This window comes from Coptis chinensis, chromosome 3, assembly GCF_015680905.1.
Source record: "Coptis chinensis isolate HL-2020 chromosome 3, ASM1568090v1, whole genome shotgun sequence".
Lineage (NCBI taxonomy): Eukaryota > Viridiplantae > Streptophyta > Magnoliopsida > Ranunculales > Ranunculaceae > Coptis > Coptis chinensis.
The window spans coordinates 6,872,560-6,889,819 of record NC_141458.1 but is presented as its reverse complement, the minus strand read 5'-3'; the positions used below and the strand labels follow the sequence as shown (position 1 = coordinate 6,889,819).

The 17,260-nt window shown below is 36.8% G+C and overlaps 3 protein-coding genes and 1 pseudogene across 4 annotated transcripts; 2 read left to right on the top strand and 2 right to left on the bottom strand.

Moving 5' to 3' along the window:
- Positions 1 to 281: 281 nt before the first annotated feature.
- LOC147507606 (DUF724 domain-containing protein 9-like) lies at positions 282 to 3,673 on the top strand (annotated as a pseudogene). The gene is made up of 4 exons (XR_015217715.1): positions 282 to 461; positions 1,387 to 1,528; positions 2,089 to 2,525; positions 2,909 to 3,673. The product of XR_015217715.1 is annotated as a DUF724 domain-containing protein 9-like (transcript).
- A 433-nt stretch (positions 3,674 to 4,106) lies between these two features.
- On the top strand, positions 4,107 to 5,906 carry LOC147507605 (uncharacterized). The gene is made up of 2 exons (XM_086600331.1): positions 4,107 to 4,257; positions 4,468 to 5,906. Exon 2 carries the CDS (start codon positions 4,518 to 4,520, stop codon positions 5,820 to 5,822), a length of 1,305 nt encoding a protein of 434 aa, XP_086456457.1. The 5' UTR covers positions 4,107 to 4,257; positions 4,468 to 4,517; the 3' UTR covers positions 5,823 to 5,906.
- Positions 5,907 to 7,728: 1,822 nt separating this feature from the next.
- Positions 7,729 to 10,689, bottom strand: LOC147507604 (GTP-binding nuclear protein Ran1A). Its single transcript, XM_086600330.1, has 8 exons — positions 10,241 to 10,689; positions 10,092 to 10,161; positions 9,955 to 10,011; positions 9,709 to 9,826; positions 8,946 to 9,035; positions 8,671 to 8,850; positions 8,475 to 8,552; positions 7,729 to 8,007 (listed from the first exon to the last, which is right to left on the bottom strand). Exons 1-8 carry the CDS (start codon positions 10,241 to 10,243, stop codon positions 7,935 to 7,937), a joined length of 669 nt encoding a protein of 222 aa, XP_086456456.1. The 5' UTR covers positions 10,244 to 10,689; the 3' UTR covers positions 7,729 to 7,934.
- A 275-nt stretch (positions 10,690 to 10,964) lies between these two features.
- LOC147507603 (uncharacterized) lies at positions 10,965 to 16,507 on the bottom strand. The gene is made up of 5 exons (XM_086600329.1): positions 16,313 to 16,507; positions 15,119 to 15,472; positions 13,056 to 14,989; positions 12,730 to 12,933; positions 10,965 to 11,478 (listed from the first exon to the last, which is right to left on the bottom strand). The coding sequence occupies exons 3-5, from the start codon at positions 14,415 to 14,417 to the stop codon at positions 11,167 to 11,169; spliced, it is 1,878 nt and encodes a 625-aa protein (XP_086456455.1). The 5' UTR covers positions 14,418 to 14,989; positions 15,119 to 15,472; positions 16,313 to 16,507; the 3' UTR covers positions 10,965 to 11,166.
- Between the last annotated feature and the right edge of the window lie 753 nt (positions 16,508 to 17,260).

Here is a 17,260-nt window from a genome sequence, read left to right as displayed (position 1 = left end):
TTACTAATTCTAATTCACATTTTGAACATCTTGATATCTATCACTTGCAGCTTATTATTATTTGATATCCAAAATAAATCTTATTGATAAGGTCAAGTGCGGCTACAAACAATTTTATATTTTTTTTTTTTATATTGAAAAGAAGAAGAAACAGAAAAATATAAAAGGAAAATCAAATCAATGTCAAATTGAAGACCAAGGTCAACGCCGTCGTCTTAACAATATTAACTACCGTCTTATTTCGAAAAAAAAAAAAAAAAATCTCCAATCCTGCAGTGCCACATGGCACAATCATTGGTGAACTTCACTTCTCATCTGTTTCTAATTAGTAAGCTTTATTAACTTGTATATACAAAGGAAAATTGAAGTTTGACTTTACTAATTACAAATTATTACCTCACCTAAAAACAACACACTATTCTCTCAAACCAATCGATTCAAAGGAGAGGAAGAAAATAAAGGTTTGTTTTTTCAATTCCTTTCGTCTCTTTCGACTGAATAATAGTGTTTTTGTTTTGCAATTTTTAGTTGAATTATTCTTCTTTGTTTGTCTTTCTTGTATAATTGATGGGTCATCATGAATCATATGCATAGATTGGTTACAATTGAGCTGAATTTAGGATTTGTTAAAAATTAAGGTTCTTTCTTTAAGGTTTGTGGAAATTAAGGTTCTTGTCTTATTATACATGGTTTGATCATGTGTTATAGCTTAGCTGTAAACCAATTTCATTCAAATTATTAGATTTATTTGGATTGAAGTGCAGGTCAACTGCTAAAAAGGGGTAGGGAAGTATATAATTTTACTTGATTGGCAAGAAACATTGTCAAAAGTGTAAAATTTGAAACTTTAATAGTTTGAATGGATGGATAATGATGATTTAGGATTTGAATACTGGGTATTGCCTATAAGTACACTGAGAGTCTTGTGGTGTTGAGATGAATATCGGAGTATAGTTTTTAGGTTTGACATGTCTTTTTGGTTTTTGAAGTTTCAACAAGTAGAAATACTCGTGTCTGAAACGTAATTAAGATTTCACATGATCAGCCCAAAACGTTTTTATTTATATTCCAATCCTTTCTGGAAAAACTTCTACTACGTGTCATGATACAGATACATATATGTTCATGGAAACATTCTTAAATTGGTCTATCATTATGGAACAACGTTATTATCTTTGTAATAAATGAAACCATCTGATAGCTATGCTGCAAAATGGTTGACATATATGGGTGAACCACGTCGTATCTGGTCACATAGGCGAATACTGTGAAAGTTAATTATATATGTTTTTTTGTTCCCTTTTGCTTGTTATATATGGTCGTATATATACTATATTCTTCTAGTTAAGAAACTGTGCATTTAGTATGTTTGATTTATGTAATCAGGATCCCATGGAAAGCAAGAGAGTGATTGACAGAATCACAGTAATATTGACAAAGAAAGAGCGACATGAACAAAACTGTAGAAACATCTCTAAGCATATGGAATAAGGAATTTCATCTCCTTTCTTAGATAAACAAAGAAGAGGTGGGTAGATGGTAAAAACAGCAATATCTTCTCTTCTTCTTCACTAGGTCTCTCGGTGTATCTATTTATCCATGTTCCATGAACCAAACACTGCCTTAATACATATATGTCTTCATTTACTTCTGCGTTTTTTTTACCAATAATAGTGTATTCTGAGTAAACAAGTAATGAATTCACTTCAGATATTCCTGCATTTTCTTTCTCGTATTAAAGGCTAGGTTTTTTTTTTGAATGTCAAATTCAGTCTTTTGTTGTAAAGCTTATGAAGAGGAAGAGATATTACCATTATTGAATGCTAGCCACTTACTTAATATATCGAATCATTTGTGTAATAATGAAAAATGAATTAGCTTCTGTAATTGTCAGTCTCACTATTGCATGTGTGTCATTTTGCTTTAGTAGTGGTTGTGATCTAATAAGCATTTATATGAGTAACGCGTTAGTATGTGTATTCTGTATGTATAAACAAACATTTAAGGAATCCATCTATCTACTGACTTACGCCTTGAATCGGTTCTGCTATCTGACATTCAGTTCTGTTGTCTTCGTCTTTTTGACAGAATACTCACTCGATTTTTGTGGTGACATAATGCGATTCTTTAAAGGAGATAGAGTAGAAGTGTTGACTAAAAGGGATGTGCCTTCAGGTTCCTGGCGCTACGGGATAATCTTATCAGGCAATGGTCATACATATTACATTCGTTCTGAGAGTGCCACTGGGTCAAGTGACACAACAGGTGTACCAATTGTGGAGAGAGTGCCAAGGAAAGCCATTAGGCCTTGCCCCCCTCTGAAAAGTATTGAGAGTTGGGCAGCTGGTGACTTTGTAGAGGTGTTTGATAACTCTTCATGGAAATTTGCTACAGTTCTGAAGGTGACAGAGTTCAACCTCTTCTTGGTTAAGCTCCTTGGGACTTCTCAGAAAGTAAAAGCCAACAAATCAAATCTCAGGCTTCCACAATCATGGCAAGATGGGGAATGGATTGTAATTCAGAAGGTAATATTCCTTGGTGCTTCTTTACCACACATGTGAAGTATATCACGTTGCTTTTCTCAGTAATCACGAACTTATGTCACTCCTGATTCAATAGTGAAATACCTGTGTTTAGTTATCAGTCAATATTATACCAGCTCTGATTGTTATTATATTTCTATATTACCTAATTTGCTTTTCTTAGAGAGAGGTTTGATTATTTTATTGACGGTTAAGAAATATAGTAGTGTTCGTCACGACAACAAGTAACATATCCGTTTTAACTTCCAATTAATTTTGCTAACTTCTGTGTGTTTACAGCTGTTCCTAGTATCCTCTTGATCTCTTCTGCATACTAGGATTACAACTATGACCATCTAAATCAATTTCAATTTTTATGCATTCAGGTATCTGCTGATCAACCATCCACTAGGAGGTATCCTAACAAGTCACTTGACAAAGATTTGAAGATGAGACATGTGAGAGATGACTGTTCTCCCGTTGAGAGTGAATCTGGTCTTCAGATTCCACGTATGGTGTCCTCAAAAATCTTAAAGAGAGGTTCACCTGGTAATTTATCTCGTGGAACTAACCAGAAATTGAGAGCAATGGAGAAAGAGGGTAGACTTCAACGGGTGATACCATGTCTTTTATGCAAAAGATTTAGAAGCCAATCATGCTGAGAGAAGTGCATGCTCTGTTGGTAGTAGCGGCACTAGCAACAAAGAGGAAATGGTGGATGGAACACATAAACTAGCGTTGGATGCCTATTATCGCACCATGGAGGCACTGCGGGTATCAGGATTCATAAGTTGGGAGCAAGAAGAAATGATAACAAATCTTCGTCTGAAGCTCAACATTTCAAATGATGAACACTTGATGGAACTGAGGAAGTTGGTATCTGCTCAATGACCCTACGCTTTTCTGTTAACTAGCAGGAAAATAATTACTGGTTGTGCGGGATTCATTCTTCTCCTTACCCCATTCTCCCTTTCTGTCTTGTTATGGAATGTAACTGTAATTAAAACTTGTCCGTTCAATGTAAGTATAAGTTGAACATAGTTGTGAGAAGCAAATGAACTCGTACTGTGTTTGCTTTCATATCGAGGAAGGAAACCATCTGGTCTGCTTCTGTATGTGCAATGAAATCTCGAGGTCAGAGACCAACCTGCTCTCTGTGGCAGCACATGTTTGAGAGAATTATTTAGTCTGCAACCTTTGCACTGTTAATTGGATGTGCAAGTGTATTTTTAACTGAATGTCCTCATCTTTTCTCTAGACCCTCTTCGAGCTTGAGAGCCATTCTTTCTTTCAAACTCGCATAGTTTCATCTCTCACCCTATTATTATAGCTTCAAAAATAATACTTTGTAGTTGCAGTGCTGATACTCTTCACCACGTGTTGGCCTCATACATACATAAGCAAGGAGCTTGATCTATATAGATCCGTTGATCCAGAAGCACTTTTCAAACTGAATTTTACTTATTATATAAATTGCCCATCCTGAAATAAAGTCTAAAAGTTGGAGTTAAATTTGCATGAGTTGAAATCTACCGACATACGTACCATTGATATTTTTCAGAATATCACCGCACTTATCGGGCATGTTCAGGCTAGAATCCCGCTGAAGAGAACAGTCATAATAAAGTTGCACGAAGTAGCCAAGTAGAAGAAACAGAAAGCGTGAACAAACCAAACCCCAAAAGAGTCAGCCGCCTTTTAGTTTGAGTTGTGTTCAGCTGTTGTTTTAGAATAAGTAAGTCTACCAAATTCTTCTTTAAGTTTAGATGATTATTAGGGTTTTAAAAGTACACCAATATTCATTGAAATTGAAACAAATCATTCCGACTTTTTGGTACATTAGTTCCATCTTTATATTAGTTCAACCACTTTGATTATGAGTATACACTATTTTTCTATTGTAAACTTACATTATTATTATTTTTTTTAATGATAATGATCACAGGCTTGCTTTTGCTTTTCGGGTTTATATGTGAAAAGGAGACAATAAAAGCAATGGAGATTGACAACCATTGTAACAACACTTGTTACGCGGTTGAATTAACCTTGTTGGAAGAAGAGAGACGAGCTCGACATATGAAAAAGTTCAAGGATGCTATGCTTCAGATATCAATGTCTAAAAATCCACACCGTTCTCCTGATCAGCTAGTGGTGCTGGAAAAATACATTGATGAGCGTCTGCCTTCTGTAATGCCTTCTTTGCTGTGTGCCCCAGATCACCCTCCTTATGCAGATATGATTATAATAGCGATTCGAACATTAGGTGAAAAGAGAGGTTCTAAAAAGTCGTCCATATCAAACTTCATTAATGAAACTTACAAGAATCTTCCATTGCAACATGATCTTATTCTTACTCGTGATCTTCAGAGACTTGTCCAAGTGGGTCAGATTGTTTGTATTTATAAATCGCGCTACAAATTTCCAGCTGATAGTAAGCCTAATGCTAACAACCAACAACAAGACAGCGAAAAACAGATAGTGTTGCGGGAGGTAGGAGGTTTAATGACAAAGAAGCATTCTGCTGTGGTTGAAGTGGCTGATCCAGTAGATGTTGATCTTCATGGTTTGCCAATGGTCCTATCCGAAAAGCATCCAACTTCCCTGGTTGAAGTGTTTGATCCAATTGATGTTGATAGTGCTGGTGGTATGTTAGTGGACCTAACTGAACAACCATTGGCTATGATTGAGCTGGAGACAGTTGGTGGTGATGATGGAGGATCAAATCCTTTGGAGGCTGTAACTGGAGCCATGAAACCCTCGGAGGAAAAGTTGCCACGACATGGTAGAAATCTTCGTAAGAGGAAATGTAAGGTTGAACAACACAAAGAGATTGTAGAAAAGAGTACTGAAATAGTCCCATCATTGGGTACTCTTGTCAATGATGATGTTGTTGGTCATGGATCAAAGGAGTCTCTACCCAAGAATCACACAATGGCTATGATTGAGTTTGAGACAATATATGGTGATGGCGGTGGATCAAAGCCTTTGGAGGCTGTAATTGGAGCCGTGAAACCCTCGGAGGAAAAGTTGCCACGATATGGTAGAAATCTTCGTAAGAGGAAAAGTGAGGTTGAACAACACGAAGAGATTATAGAAAAGAGTACTGAAATAGTCCCATCATGGGGTACTCTTGTCAATGATGATGATGATGATGATGATGATGTTGTTGGTCATGGATCAAAGGAGTCACTCAAGGAGTCTCTGCTGTGTGTAACTGAAGTGTTTGATCCGGTAGAGGTGGATGGCACTGGTGATAGGTTAATAACCCTACCTAAGAAGCACACATCGGGCTATGATTGAGTTGGAGACAATGGGTGGTGGTGATGTTCTTGGTGGTGGGTTGAAGCCTTTGGAGGCTGTAATTGAAGCCGCGGAACCGTCACAGGAAAAGTTGCCACAACGTGGTAGAAATCTTAAATAAGGAAAAGTGATGTTGAACAACAGGAAGACGAAACCAAGATGAAACTGCCAATAAGTGATCCACAAAGCCTTCCTCATAAGAAGCGTCCAGGTAGATCTCCTAGTAAGAAGCGTCTAGGTGGACCTCCTCCTATGAGAAAATGTGAAGGCAAACAAGAGCCACGTCGTGGTCCAGCAAGGGCAGCTAAAATAAAAAGCAAGGTTGAACAACAGCAAGAAACACTTCCATCAACTGCTGCTGCTGGTAATGACGATCCTGTAGTTGGGATTGAGTTTGAGATCTCTGAGTCTCAGGAGCAGCAGCGAAGGCATCAAAGTAGGCTACCTATGAAGGAACGTAAAGGCCAACAAAAGCAAGAAGTACTGATGCAAGATGAGCAGTGGTCCTTAGTCTCATCCATGAAAGAGCCATCTATAACTGATGTGGCTGTGAGAGATACCACGCAAAGAGCAGCAGCAAAGGGAAGTGCGCCAACTTAGACCACGACTTTCTTGACCTAGTACTGCTTATTCAAACCAGTAAAATGAAGGGGGTGTTGTGCCTGTTGGATCATGGAATTTGGATACAGATAGTTACAAATCGACGGATACCTACAGACATGAATGTTGTGTTTCGTGTTTGCAGCGCTACCAAGATATAGTAGGAGAGGCCAAGAAAGATTATGTTGGGATTGGTAGTACCTCGGGGTACTAGTGTTTGAATTTATAAGTTGTGAACTGGAAGATTAGATCTTTTTCTTTAGAACCAGATTTCAAATAATTTTGGTGTAATCTCTGATTCACTGGAGTCTTTATAATCCCTATCTTACGGTTGTACAGATTCAACTATAAGAACTACTTGTAGGAGTGTGATGAAACATATTTGTAAGACTGAGGATGGATTTGGGTAAATACTCCTGATTGTTCAGCAGAACGTAAATCGATCATTGTTTTTATTCTTTAATATTTACAGCTCTTAGGCTCATTAGCTCATAATATCTTCAGCAGAAAGGATCCTATGAACTCCCGTTCCAGTGAAAGTTGTCGCTATGCTGTTTCAGTTGGTTGATATACATAGCTTCTAATTAAAGTTCTGCGCAATGAGATTTTCCAAAAAATAAGAAGAAGATGAGAAGTGGGATTTCCGAGGATGTTGAATTCTTATGCTTTTTATCTACTGCCAAACTGTCCCATTCTGCCTCAAGTTTAAGATTCACCCCAAGTTTAAGATTCTTATGTTAAGTATTTTGAGTTATGCTGTCCTCCTAGCATTAACCCCCAAGAACACAGATTCACCCCACGATAAATTGTGGGCCCTAAATTGTTATCCCCTCTTTTCCGTCGGGATAATTGATATACCTTTAATTAGTAGGAACAGAGTTCAGCCATCCATGATGGTTATTAAACGGAACCGAATTCAGTCATCCATGTGTTCATAAGATTATATCAAACGGTGATCCTCTACGGACATTTTCTCATACCAGTTCCGCAACCATATTCCTACAGTAAAAACCATTTTCATTTTTTCGCTAAAGTAATTCTATGGCTTTTCTAGGCCATCTACATACAGAATTACAGAGCATAAACAGAATCATTCATTCATTCTAAAAACACTTGCCTATCTTTCTCCAATAACCAAACGGACAAAGCTAACGTTCAAAACGATTATAGATAGAAATGATGTTGAGGAAACTTACTTTAGAATCTCTTGATAATAATAATAAGAAAGAAAACGGGAAAGGAAGAAGAGAGAGAAAGCCACATCATGCCTGCAGCTTACAAGCATGGAGGCAAGCGATGCAGGACATTAGCACAAATGATAACAGATCCAATTTAAAAGGATATATAACATCTCCCGTACAAAGCAATTATCATGCTGCAAAGATAGTTAACATCTCCCCGTACAAACAAGAAAGTACGAGGTAAATTGCACAATCAAATTCTCTTGAACAAAAAGCTGCAAATCCCTAAAGAAAACATTTTGGGGAATTGAGCAATAAAAAAGATGCCCACTTATGCAAATGCTAAATCGTCATCGTCATCTGGAAGTGGCTGATTAGCAGCTTGGTCCAATTCACGTTCATGCCTGAAACAGTAAAAAAAGAATTGGCTTTAGCAACATACAATAAGAATCACGATTTAACATTATCAAATAAGGGGTACAACTCCAATAGATAGGCAAGTGACAAGGGTATTGATTATTGGAACAATGAAATATGTAGTAGCAATCCTACTTTTTCTTTTGTACACTTGAGGAAAAATTAAGAAAGATTTACTTCAATGCACTGCACACAATTGGGTGACCAAACGCCTATTTATGATCACACTTTGATCAGTCATATCATTAGTACAAACTTGTTCATCTATGTCTGGCAACCATAGACTATCATATAATAACTAAAAGGCAACAAAATAACAGATGTATCTATTAAATTGGTAAACGCATGGACATATGTTATACAGTTCTACAAGTGTAAGTTCTACACCAGTAAATATATTTAAAAGTGCAGGAAAGAAATAACTGCAGATATCAGAGGAAGAAAAAAAACTCACTGTTGTTGGGCAACCAAGTCAATTTGAACTTCGGGCGGAGCAAGGGCAGGTGATTCAACGAAATGGAGGTTGGGATCCCTGCAAGTTCACAGGACATTATTTTATTAACACACATCATATAAAAATGGAATAAAAAGATGATGATAACCCCGTATCAAAATTTCACAAGAACCAAAGAAAATGAAAGAACGCTTACCCAGCAAGTTTCCTAGCAAGATACAGGAAAGGCTTCTCAAAGTTGTAGTTGCTCTTTGCAGAGATCTCATAGTACTGGAGATTCTTCTTTCTGTGAAAGGTAACCTGCTTGGCTTTCACCTGCCTATTCTTGACATCAACTTTGTTTCCACAAAGAACAATGGGGATATTCTCACAAACCCTACAAATGGCATAATTAAAAATGGTTAAAGTTTGTTATTCAACGTCTAAACTATAAAGCCGAGTAAGTAACCAAAAAGAATATCAGATACACACCTGCAGAGATCCCGATGCCAAGTAGGGACATTCTTGTAAGTCAAACGAGCCGTTACATCAAACATAATGATTGCGCATTGTCCATGAATACTACAAAATGAAAACATAAGTTTCAAGTTAAAGAAGTGTGTGCACATGGAGTACGAAAAATACACACAGAACTACCAATACCATTCTTAGAGACCAAACTAGACATTAAGCACAACTTAAGAGAAAAATGCCTTAGTAGTAAGAACTCCAATAGGCTGTGACAGAATAATCTACTTCTACTTAAAAACAAGTAGACCTGAACTCAACAAGAAGCAGATATCTTATCAATGAACAAATATGCCAAGATCTACGATAGCAAACAGTAATTAGTTTGTTTTTTAGTTAAACTACTATTCCCCAACCCCATAAACCCCTTTTACACGATAAAGGTGGGAATCGACCCAAGACCTTGGGCTCAAGATTAACATCATGGCTCATGCTTTCAATTTAGTGTTGCCGAAACAATATTACTACCAAGAATATCACCATGCTCCCAATCCAAATATATATATAACATGGTACAATCTATGAATTTACTAAAAACTGGTAAGTTGCAGCATATTAACCATGCATTCTACTTCATCTTTCTATCGCAAATAATTTACAAACAAATTAAGCTTCTAATTATGTAAACAACTTTTGAGATCTACAAATACTAACAATGCGATAACAAAGCAACTAGATCAACCGTGAAAGAATCATTAAACACGTAAAATTCATACAAAGCACTTACTAATATCCATCTCTTAGTCCACCAAACTTCTCTTGTCCAGCTGTATCCCAACAATAAAACCTAATTTTCCCACAGTTTGTAAAGAAATCCAATGGATGAACTTCCACACCAATAGTAGCTGCAAAACACCAAAAACAAAGTTGAACATATTAGCACCAAATCTAAACAGACAAACAAACAAACAAACAAACAATAAAATTACAGAAAACAGTATATAATAAAACAGGGGGTGGCCAAGTAACTTACGCTCGTACTTCTTCTCAAATTCTCCAGTAAGATGTCTTTTCACAAAAGTAGTTTTCCCTACAAACAAAACAAACTATAAAAATCAAAACTTTAACAACTAAACCCTAAATCAATACTTGAAAAAAATTAAAATTTACCTGTCCCACCATCACCAACAATTACAAGCTTGAAACTTGGGTATTCAACTGTTTGCTGATTTGGTAACGCCTGTAAATATACATAAAACGAAAGATCAGAAAGACCAAAATGAAGATGTAGAGAGAGAGAGAAAGAGGTAGAGTGTTACCATATTCGCTGCCGCCGCCGCAGAGGTGTTTGGGTTTTGGGTGGAGAGAGAGAGAGAGAGAGAGGTGAATGAGAGAAAACAGGAGAAAGAAAAAAGGGGTTTATATTATAGGGTTTTGAGGAGAGGTCTGCTTTCTTTCAACGCCAGATCGCGCTTTAAACCTACGCTTGAATTATGTCCGTCCACGTGGCCTGTATTACTTTCTTTCTATTTGTCTTGAGTTGCATCATAACAACTCCCACACGTTTTCTATTTTTCTATTTTCGCTTCTAGATAGAAAGAAATAGCAAAATTAAAATAAAAGGCAAAAAAACAAAGTAAGGCATCGAAAATTTTAATGGAAAATGATTCCAAGAATTTAAACACTTTAAGTAGAATGAAAATGATGAGTGGGGTTCATCAGCAAGTGGGAGCACTGGCCACTGGCATTGATAATTGTGGTTGGCGGTGGTTCACGTAATAGCGATGGTTGTGCTTATATATCTGTGAAGAAATTTGAAGGACAAGGGTGAAAGGTCAAGACATGACTCGACGATGGACTTTAAAAAGTATCACAAGACAGAAGTACCCACCCAGCACATCATATGTCAGAAATTTAATCTGGAAGCCTCTTAAAACCAAGTTTACGTACCAAACCAATCACTGTACCTGATGGGTGTTGGAACATGCAGTATACAATTCCCTTATACATGTTATGCAAAAAAATCCACTTCTTATCCAACTATAATGCCAAAATTATATCTGTGTTTAACAAACAAATCAAGCCAACTTTTGATTTTGTTCTCTACAGACTATACTGGTGCAATTTACATTTTTCCAAATTTTAAATGTGAACAAAATAATTGCAAAAGAAACACAAATCTCAAAACCAAACCCCAATGTACAGTAGAAAAACTCAAGCTGCCAATCTAAACCCATGCCAAACTTCATACCAGCCTAAACTCCCGCAATGGACTACTGAGGATGTCAAATGATTTGTTCTCCAGACTGTCTTTTAGAATCGTAATTTGACCTTCTTTGAGAAGAATATCTTCATCAAGACTTTCTATTTTCTTTCTCAATGACTTCACCTCGGCATTCAATAGCATGGTCCTCTCACTGTACTGCTTCACGTCCTCCCACAACGAATCTCTCTCGTCAGATACTTTTGGCAAGATCCCTTCCACGATTTTCAACTTCTTGGCACATTCTTGTAGGTCACTTTCTAGCCGGCTGATCAACTCATCCTTCCTCAAAATCTGAAATTAAAACAGTTTAATCATTAGAGTATCATGCAATTACATTCTATATTAATGACAAAGCCTGTAATAATACTCACTGTGCTGAAGTATATCATATTAATCACAAAATTGAAAAAAATGCATGTGTAAACATACAATTTGCATATCCAACCGGTTGTCTATACTAGTCATGTTAACAATAAAGTTTTAAAAATGATTGAATGCACACGGAAATCATGTGTGTGGTTCCAAAATAAATAAAGAGCATCCGATCACTAAGAAAATAGTCATAATGATGACCTAGTACTATAAGAAGTTCAAGATAACAATTAAAACCACTCTCGACTCTAGAGTATTATGTCGTTATGTAAGTAGTTAGTTATCATGACAATATCAACTTTTGCTGCATCAGACCAAACAGATGAACTTAATATGTGCAGACAGACATACAGGCACAAAAATGCAGTACACAAAATATAAAGTTGATATGCTAAGTATAAGCCCGTGTAGACATATGCACAAGGTAATGAAGATGTACTAAAACATTAATTCGATGCACACACACTAAATAGGTAATGATTCTGACATACACATGCCAAAACGATGACAAGGAAATAAAATAATACAGGAATGTGCACCATTAGATTGCATGAAAACAGTCGAAATCTATTATGATGGTACGGCAGTATTCAAATATAAAATATTTTCAAGGTGTCCGCAATGGTTTGGGCTTGCCTACAAATATCTTTGATATTATTGAAGGCATTGAGTACGCTATATCTTCGGGTGGGTTGGGTTAAGACATGGGTAAGACAGATTCTACAGCTGGGGCTGAGGCTCTTCCAGGAAGAAAGTTACCATGGATGGCTCTAGGATCAAGCCTCTGTATTGTTCAATGTGGTCCAACATTAAGGATGTAAATTTTTATGAAGATAATGATTTATTTTGATTGAGATCAGTAGTGTAACAACGTGGAAATGCTGTCACTTTCGAGTTTTGTTCACTACTCATTTGTACAAGATTCATTTTTCTTATACATTTCATTTATGAAGGGGAAAAGCAATATAGAGAAAAGACTTTGTGTATTCTTCTCACCATGGAGGTAACTATATATACACAAGAAACCTTAGGACACAAGCAATACACAAATGGAAATAAATCACAAAGAATATATCACACATATACAACACATCTATTATTCCATGTGTATCCATAACAGGTAATAGAAACTCGTTTGGCAGAGGTATTAACTTTCAATTGAAAACTTACCTGAAGCTCAAGATCCTTCATCTTGTGAGCCATACTAGAAATGGCATCTAGTGCAGCTTGGACTTCACATCGGAGAATGTCATGACCCCTTGAAGCTGTTGCCAGCTCAGCCTGCAACTGATCAATTTCGAGATCCTTAGTGAACAGCTTCTCTCGCAACGCAGCAGTTACTAAAACTTCAGTCTTGAGCTTGAATCCAGTGTCCTACATAAGTAAAACAGAACAGCAATCTTAAAAATTATGAAAAGCATATCAACTACAGAACTACTGATTATATACAGTTGGAAATAACAATTCAAATTCAGATTTATCTTAAAGTATTTTACCTCCAAGGCCTGAGTATTCAGTTTCCCTGTTTCAACAAACTCCATGTTCCAAGACTGTGATTGAGAAGGAACCAAGTCAGCTTTTTGATGCAATACTGAAGCTATGGTCCGTAAACTTCTCTTTAGATTCTCAAAACCCGTCTTCAAACTCTGGACTTTCATACCAGATTCCACTAGAAAATATCCATCTAAACCATTCTTATTAACTTCTTGACCATTTAATCCATCATAACACTGGCCTGACTTCTCTTTGACAAGTTCAAGCAGCTTTTCACACAACTGGTTGCTCTGAGAAAACAACGATAGCCCTTGATTCTGTAAGCAGTCAACTCGGGAAAGCAATTCCTGGTCAAGTCGGAAGCATGATGACACTCCTACTTCTCCGCTGCATCTAAGCCGATCTAATAGAGTAATGTTCTCATGCCGAAGGGACTCGGTTTCAAGCCTAGAAGATTCCATTTCTCTTCTCAAGTTCTGCTCCACACCTGTCAATCTCACTTGCTCCATTTGCAGTTTACCTACATAACTATCAAATTTCCCAGAGGAAACCTTCTTATCAACTTCGTCACTAAGTCCCTGGTGAAGCCCACTGATTGTCTTCTCTTGCTCACTGCAGGTCCTCTGTAATCTTGCAATTGCTCTATGCAATTCCTTGTTTTCCCTCTCCTTCTCTTTATAGCTTCTTTGTATGGATTCCTTATCTGATTGTGTGCTTGTGAACTGTTCTTGCAAATCCAACAGGTGCTGTTGAAGATCATTGTTCTGCTTTCTCACTTCTTCCAAATTTGTCTGCATGTCCTTCAAGTGCAGCTCCGAATTTGTTATCCTGTCTATGTTCTCCCCTTCCTTGCCATTAAGAAAAGAGACTTCTCTGTGAAGCGATACATTTTGCTCTGCTAACTCCCTTACCCGCTCTCTTAACCTTTGCTCCTCTAACTGAAACTTCTCAAATTTGAAGGACCAATCATTGGACCTCCTGTCTAATTCCTTTTCCAAACCCATCTGCAACTCGCTCTTCTCCCTCTCAAATTCGCTGTGTTTGTGAGACCAACTCCTTTTAGCCAGTGTTAGAGATTCTTTAGCAAAAGCTCTATCTGCTATTCGACATTCTAATTGTTCTGACACCTCAATGGCCAGATTTCTTCTTTCCTCTGTCAGGTCTCTAATTAGCTGAAGCAATGACGACATACTGTAACCATTGGCTCTAAAGGTATTTTCTGATTCGAGCTCTCTTGATAAAAGCACAACCCTGTCCCTAGCGTTCTTTGCGTTCTTATGTAATTCCAGGTCTATATCATCTTCAGTCTCCCCTGGATACACACCCACAGGAAGATCTGAACCTGACCCGTGATGTGGTTCCATATAGTCTTCAAAGATATCTTCTACGGTGGTCGGATTTTCACGATCAGAATCCCTTGAACTGGTTTTGGATTTGCATGGAGAAACCTGGGACAGTCTCTTGACCACATTCTTTGCAAGCTTTTGTGGAGACTCAAGACCGACTTCGTTCCTTGTCGAAGTCTCTTGTTACAAGGTGAAGGTGAAGATCTCTCAGTTCTTTCATTGAATGAAAGCCAGATATCTCTTTAGAACTTCCTGTTGGAGTACCTGGTCCAGTAGATAGACCTCTCGGGGGGCGCCAACCATTACGGTGTCCCTTAACAGACTGTTTCCTATCCTTCCTTGGATTCCTTTGCTTCTGCTCCCCGTCAATATAGAGGTCCAGGACCTTGTTGGAAGTATGATTGAAACGAGCAGACTCACTTCTAAGTGAAAATGGAGGAGAGCTATAAGAAGAATTCCCTGATGATTCATAATCAACTTTTGACGAACGAGGAGAATCAAAATTGTGTGTTATGCATTCCTTTTGAGTAAACCCCTTTTCACCAAGTCTATCATTAAACTGCTGCCTCTCTGGATTAAGCGAGCGATTGCTAGTACAATCAATATAACCAAAATCATTAACAAAGAAAAAAAAAATACACATCCACTCATACATATGTAAATATAATCAAGGAGTGATATAACCATAAGAACTAAAATTGCATTTGAAAATAACTTACCAAACCGGATAATCAGAGGATTGCTGAGGAAAGTTGCTGCTACTAGTAGGAAACGCAATTGTATCACATGAAAAAAATTAGTTTCGTCCAAGCAACCGCTCTGAAGTGAAGTTGCTGATGACAACGAGCGGCTCCTTCTAAGACCCAGAAGTTGTGGTTCCTCCCCACGGACCTTATCATCAGTTGGTGGCGAAGAAAATGTCTTGGTGTTCCCGCTGTTAGAAGAGGAAGACTTGAAGAAGAATAGCTTCCTCATCTGTGATATCTTTACTGAAAGTGGTCAATGTTACTCTGTGTAATATATGGATATCTTGTATGATCACAAACTCCCAACAGAATGAACTTCTTAAACCCCTGGTACAGAACAACAAAACAATGAAATCAAAAGAACTGCAAAACTTTGCAAATGACCCAAGCTGGGATTTAAAAAGAAAGAAAGAAATACAAATTAAAGCTGTTCCATTATAAAAGTCTAATGTGTACATTAAAGTTCATTCAATCAATATGAAAATAGAAAACATACTAATTGCATTAAAAGAAGATGTTTACACTTTACTCTAATCATGCTCCCAGGGTGTTTGTTACTTGGGAGTCTCAACAGAATCTAGTATTCACAAATTTAATAATAAACAAGTGTTAAAGTGACATTGACCCACTGTAAAAATACATATGAAAGAAACATAGATAACTACAGAAATCATCATGACAAGATATTTGAGAGGGTAATTCCACATTCCATAGACAAATAAAATATGTGGTTTTCCTTCCTAAATCCTGCTAGAAATTACAACAAACCCAATTTTCAATAATTCCTCATTATTTTTTCTAAACAAGTAAATAAATTAAAAATTCATAGAAATTGAGGGAAATAAAAAACATAAACAACCTAACTTAATTTATCAAGAAATTAGAACGGTGAATTTTTCTTCTGTACTAGATACAAGAAAACTGTGAATAAATTCATCAAACCCAATTAATAACAAAGTAAATCATGGATTACTGAAACTAGATAAAAAATATTAGCAGGAAACAACAAAAAAAAAACCTCGGATTAAAATGAAATCATTTATACTTAAAACAAGAACAGAACAATGTTTCTATAACTTAAAACAATTGAATTCAAGATTACAATCAAACTATAATGTACAAGTATTCAAGATTAAACCCTAAAAATGTAGAAGAAAGTGAACTTACAAACAAGTTCAATTGCTCTCTCTAAGTCGTGGGCTTTTTTTTTGTGAATGAATGAAATGACTGAAAAAGGAAGAAAAGGAAAGAAAGGTTCCGTTAAGAAAAATAGAATCAGAGCCGGTTTATTCGTCCTTTTCGAAATTTGAAACCCAATCAATGCTGAGCACTGTCAGCACACTCAGCAGTCAGCACCAACCTTTTTTACTTACTATATATATATATATATATGTAGGCCATCTAATTTTAATTCTGTCCGTCTATTTGGTCACGTCCCAAATTTTACAATCTGCCTCGACTCCCGACTCTTTTCTCGTACTCAAAGAACTGTTCAATCAGTCTAGGCGGCCGCCTAAACGGTCTGTAGGTGCTAGGGGGTGCTCAACCGACTCGCCTATGCCCTAATCGTTTAAAAAATCAGTGGACCGACTAGGCAGATTTAGCGGACAGATTAAGCGGGCTCGACGGGTTTAGGGGGAAGCGGTCCAGTCAAGTTTTTTTTTTTTTTTTTTAATGATTAAATATCGAAAAATAAAGGCCCATATAGGTTTAAAATTTGAATGAATTTAAAAGACTTAAGTCTAATATAAATTATATGTCATTATAACAAAGAGTATGTTTTTATATAAAGTCAATATTTCTCAATTATTATGTATTTTTGTAATAAGTATTTTTGTTTATGTTTATTTTTTAAGTTATAGTAAATGATTTTCTTTATTTCTTGTAGTATATTACTATATGTATTATGAACAAAAACCGTTTAGCCTAGCCTGTCTAGGCACTGCCTAAAAAATCTAGATGCTAGGCGCTCTCCCACCGCCCAATTATCGCCTAGTGTTTTTTAAAATACCGACTCAAAGTCAAGTGTGTGTATCACACGTCACAATTGGAGGAGTTTTAATATTTTGGATAGCTCCGCTACCGTAAAAAGAGGTTGAATCTTTTTACTAACCA

Bases quoted from the DNA above. Each gene is read 5' to 3' on its own strand.
- LOC147507605 (XM_086600331.1), top strand. From the start codon at position 4,518: ATGGAGATTGACAACCATTGTAACAACACTTGTTACGCGGTTGAATTA.
- LOC147507604 (XM_086600330.1), bottom strand. The intron at 9,036-9,708 runs GTAAGTGCTTTG...TTCATTTTGTAG, and splicing joins GGACTAAGAGATGGATATTA to TATTCATGGACAATGCGCAA. The intron at 8,008-8,474 runs GTGAGTTTTTTT...TTACTGTTTCAG, and splicing joins GACTTGGTTGCCCAACAACA to GCATGAACGTGAATTGGACC.
- LOC147507603 (XM_086600329.1), bottom strand. From the start codon at position 14,417: ATGGAACCACATCACGGGTCAGGTTCAGATCTTCCTGTGGGTGTGTAT. The intron at 12,934-13,055 runs GTAAAATACTTT...TTACTTATGTAG, and splicing joins TGAATACTCAGGCCTTGGAG to GACACTGGATTCAAGCTCAA. The intron at 11,479-12,729 runs GTAAGTTTTCAA...TTTTAATTTCAG, and splicing joins TGAAGGATCTTGAGCTTCAG to ATTTTGAGGAAGGATGAGTT.